The sequence below is a fragment of the Genypterus blacodes genome, unplaced genomic scaffold, assembly GCF_046128005.1.
Source record: "Genypterus blacodes isolate CSIRO-AG114 ecotype Tasmania unplaced genomic scaffold, CSIRO-AGI_Gbla_v1 ptg000036l_1, whole genome shotgun sequence".
In the NCBI taxonomy this organism is placed as follows: Eukaryota; Metazoa; Chordata; class Actinopteri; order Ophidiiformes; family Ophidiidae; genus Genypterus; species Genypterus blacodes.
The window spans coordinates 1959035-1963957 of NW_027466849.1; the positions used below are offsets into that span (position 1 = coordinate 1959035).

Consider the following 4923-nt stretch of genomic DNA (forward strand, 5'->3'; position numbering starts at 1 on the left):
GGAGAATATTGAAAAAATTTGAAACGATAGATAGAGTAACCCTCCTTTCAACATGTGCCATGAATAAGATCTTTATTGTACTCCACAAGTTGTCAATATGTGTATATATATATATATATATGTATTATGTATTATGTTTCCATTCTATTTGTAAATTAGGTGAAGATAAAAAAAATATTTTTGCATCATGCATAGTTAAACTAGAAAGATTTGTTTTCGGAAATTTGGCAGGTCCAGTTTTAAAGCAACATTTTGGCCAACTCTTGAGAAAACTTTCAAAGACCATATCTTGGATAAGGAAGTAGCTAGAGAGCTAAATTTTCAAACACAGCCTCCGGGCTGCCATGGATGAACACTATAGAGGACTGTGGCTAGGCAACTAATCTCAACTTTGACAGAGGTGTTGTTGCTACTTCGTAGAGAATTGTACTAAAATTGTGCAGACAAAGATAGTCACTACATTGTTTACATTTAATCCAGTCAGGACAACTCAGGGAGGGTATAAGAATAAATTATTGATAGTTAGGACATGAATATGTTTGGTCCAGTTGGACTACATGTGCTTACGCTGGTGCTGCTGCTACTGCAATTAAAATGAAAATTAACAGTAACAGTAACATTTTCCTGCTGCAAAGAATCACACAATAAAGAACAAGACAAACAAATGAATCATTACAAGCAATTTTAGAACAAATCCCCCTACGCAGATCTAGACAGTAGGAGGTGGTCTGCAAATCAAAGCGAAAGCTTGCAAGTGGATGAAATATGGTGAGCAGTTAACAAATGAAAGATTGCCAAAATCTTAGTGAGTACGTTCCTGTGCAGTTGGTTCAAACCAAGAGCAGCCTAATAGGTTGCAGTGCCATCTACTTTTGAGCATAGGAAATGCATTTCAAAATCTGTATGACACATCTTTAAAGGCAAAGGTAAGGAGGCACCTAGGTATACTTTCAAGATGCATTTGGGATGACGTCATTCCCACCTCTCCCGGACTTCCCGCACAACCATGATGTCATATCAGCTTAATGTATTGCCATAGAAATCTTTACATTGACGTCAAGAAAGACATCACAGCGGAGGCATATATAGCATCAGACCATCAGAGTTGCTCATCGTGTTTCTCATTGGGATTGGAAACATTTTATGAAAACATGACTCACGGTTCAGCCTTGGTGTTTAACGAGCTCCGGCTGCAGGAGGAACTCTGTGATGCTATCATTACAGTTCAGAATGAGGACTTTCACATCCACAAGATCATCCTCTCTGGCTGCAGCGAGTACTTCAGGTGAGTCTGCTTGTGTAAGTTCTATGTTTAAAATCCAAGTTTAGCTATAACTTGTGTTTAGTTAAGTACTTCATGATGCATGTATTTAGAACTTTATAGGCCAGACTTAGTATGAGACAAATTACCATACAGAACGTACGTTTCTTTGCAGTGAAAGGCAAAATGTTTAGTAAACCTGGCCCTAAATTTCAAGTTTATATTCCAAGTGTGCTAACTTGAGTTTGTAGATTTATTTCAGGATTATAATGATTTCAGTATACTCTTTAAAGCATGGTCTTTGTGTTTTACATGTATTGTATAAAATTCTCCAAATTGGTGTTATTGCTCATAATAGAATCTATTACATCTAAGTTTTCTATTTATGATCTTGTGTGTTATGAAGAAGGAAATAATTATCAAATATTTTCAATGAGCTGATTTGTGTCCTTAATGTCCCACAGGGCTCTCTTTACTCGGTGGTCACATCCAGCAGATCAGATGTACGAGATTGTACATGTGTCACCTGATATAATGCGACTCATTATTGAATTTGCATACATTGGCTCTGAAGAAGTGACCCCGCACAATGTGAAGGAGCTATATATAGCTTGTGACTTTTTTAAAGTCATAGGCCTCATGGAAGCTTGCTGCAGGTTCATGGGGGATCACCTCTCCAAGGACAACTGCATTGATATCTGGCAGTTAACGGAGAACTTCTTCTGTCCCACATTGAATGGTGATGCTTTCCATTTCATCTTACAACACTTTACAGAGGCTTGTGCCTCCTCTGAGTTCATAAAGCTGTCTATACAACAGCTGCTTAAACTGATTGAAGCAGACCAACTCCTGGTGAGGGACGAGAGTACAGTGTTTGAGGCCATTCTCCACTGGATCGACCATTCACCTGAGGAACGCACAACATACATCTCCCAGATTTTACCAAAAGTAAGTGAACCGTGCGTATTCAGTTACATCTAGCTCATGATCTTACCTCGACTGTGACTTTGTTATCTTGGCTGTAGGCAAGACCACATTAGTCAAGCCCAAGATATTTCCAAGATTTCCATTTTATTTCTAATCTGTCTTTTCTCTCTGCAGGTCCGGCTAGCCTTGATGACTCCCGATTACTTTGTGACAAATGTGATAAACAACATGATGTTGATGTGCGACACAGAGTGCCAGGAGACTGTCAAAACTGCACAAACCTTGCTCAATGATGGCATTGTCCGATACCCTGGTATCTATCACCCTTTGGCCCGTCCACGGCTGCCTGCCAGCATCCTTTTGGCGATTGGGGGCCGGATCAAAAATGGTTATTCTGTTGCCACCAACGCCATTGAGGCGTATGACATCTGTGCTGACCTCTGGGTCAATCTCACCAACCCTGAGGAGTCACCTCGCTCTCAGTTGGGTGTAGTTTTCCTCAATGGCTCTGTGTACTGTGTTGGTGGCAATACAGAGATTCAGTATTTTAGCAGCGTACGCAGATTTGACCTGGCCACCCACACATGGCACCAGGTTGCATCAATGAAGTTACGTAGGTGCTGCGTCAGCATAACTGCACTGAATGGATGCATCTATGTCATAGGAGGCAATGATGGACATAATTGCCATAGCACTGCTGAGTGTTACAACCCAGAGAGCAACCAGTGGACGGATATCGCATCTATGAATGAGCGCAGGAGTCATGCCAGCTGCACAAACTTTCAGGGCAAGGTAGGTGTTTCTCAAACTGCTTTATTTATCCAGGATTTTCCAGTGATTCATATACTTAGTTAAACAACAAAAAGAGGACTTGTGTTTCCCATTATTCTCCTCAGGTGTACATCTGTGGTGGCTTCAGTGGGGAAAGTTTCCTGTCTTCAGCTGAATATTACAGCCCAGACATCGACCAGTGGTTTCAGATCGCCGCCATGAGCATCCACCGTTATGGGCTCGGCGTTGTTGCTTTAGAAGAGCAAATCTATGCTGTACGTAATGTAACTGCTGACATTCATACAAGACAAAGACCCCCTGAGACACTTAGCTGTGAGATTTGGTACCAGTGGTTTCATGTGGCATTATACTGACAGTAGTTTGCCAACAGGATTAGAAATTTCCCACACTGCCATCAGCAAAAGTGTGGCAAAAGTAGTGAATGCATGATGTGGATCTTAAGCTAAACCTTAATGTCAATATACCCATTTTTACAACACATGCCTTGATTTCAAGAGGAAGTGTCATCTTGAGCCTTCTAATCTATTATGTTTTACTGTAGATTCACACATTGTGGGCCCGGGACCTTCCTTACAAGGGTGTTGAGTGCACAACTTGGAGAAACAAAATGACAAAAATATCTCTCCTTTATTATTGTTATGATTCAGTTGACTCTTATTCTACCTTTCTTTCCAAAGGTTGGTGGTAAAAATGAAGAGAGTTATATAAACAGTGCAGAGGTCTACAACCCCCAGACTAACTCCTGGCAACCAGTGACCCCAATGCTTACCCCCCGCAAAGGCTTTGGCATTGAGGTGCTTGATGGCCGCATCTTTGTCGTCGGGGGCTTTGATGGCTTCACCGTCATCCCAAACGTTGAGTCGTACGATCACAACACTGGTGAGTGGTCTGAAGCCACAAACATGCGGATCTCCCGTAGTGACCTGTGCTGCTGCGTGGTCTCTGGAATAACCAATATGGCCGACTATGCTGCACTTCGGGGCAGCAGTCTAGATCACAGCTGCACCCATCCATCCCTGCCCGTCTGAACCCCGGTGGACAAAGATTCCATCTATGCATGGGAACAAGAGTGATGCTGGTTGCATAACAATTCAGAGCAAGGTGAGTGTATATAAAAAATCAAAACATTTATTATGAAGTATTTCGTACAGTAATATGTAGTATTACCTATTCTAGATGTTTCCTGTTGATGTCATAATTATCTCTTAAACAAATGTACAAGATTACTTTGAAGTACTGTTTAATTCTCAGGTGTACATCTGCGGTGGCTTCCATGGCTAGAGCTGCTTGTCTTCAGCGGAGTACGACATCCCAGGGACCAACAGATCTGCCTCATGAGCATCAGGCGTACTGCAACCTGTGTCACCTGTGTCAGCTGTTGTCATATCACTCTGCTCATGTTCATTTAACACAAAGAATATTTGGTTATTGTTTCAATGAAGCCTCCTCCATTTAATTAGTTGACTCATATTCTTCTTCCTCTTTCCTTCCATAGACCATCAGAGACAGACCATCTCCTGGCACACAGTGCCCACCTTGCAGAGCAGCCGTTGTAACTTCAGCAATGAGGTGGTTGATTTCAGTATACTCTTTAAAGCATGGTCCTTTACATGCACTGCACATACAGTCCAACATCCTCCAAATTGGTATTGTTCATAATAGCACACAGCAACAGGAGAGAAGGAGTCTGAGCTGTGAGCGCGATTTTAAAGAGCCTTCTCTTCCATTTCCTCAGTATGGGTAAGACCAAAATGTTATAACAGCATTTACTGTTAATTGTGACGGCTTGACTTCACTACATACGCCCAAAATAAAAACTACTCTTAACATTCATAAATGTGCACTCACAGTGGACAATCCATCATAATCATGGCCGCATACTGTACATAGCTCAGTGGGCACAGCAGTCTCTTTCTATCTCAGTTGCTGACATTCAAACAAAG

The 4923-nt window shown here is 41.6% G+C and overlaps 1 protein-coding gene across 1 annotated transcript; it reads left to right on the plus strand.

Moving 5' to 3' along the window:
• Positions 1–1151: 1151 nt before the first annotated feature.
• LOC142996009 (kelch-like protein 10) lies at positions 1152–4008 on the plus strand. Its single transcript, XM_076146878.1, has 5 exons — positions 1152–1285; positions 1726–2209; positions 2363–2980; positions 3085–3234; positions 3658–4008. The coding sequence occupies exons 1-5, from the start codon at positions 1152–1154 to the stop codon at positions 4006–4008; spliced, it is 1737 nt and encodes a 578-aa protein (XP_076002993.1).
• The last annotated feature ends 915 nt before the right edge of the window (positions 4009–4923 follow it).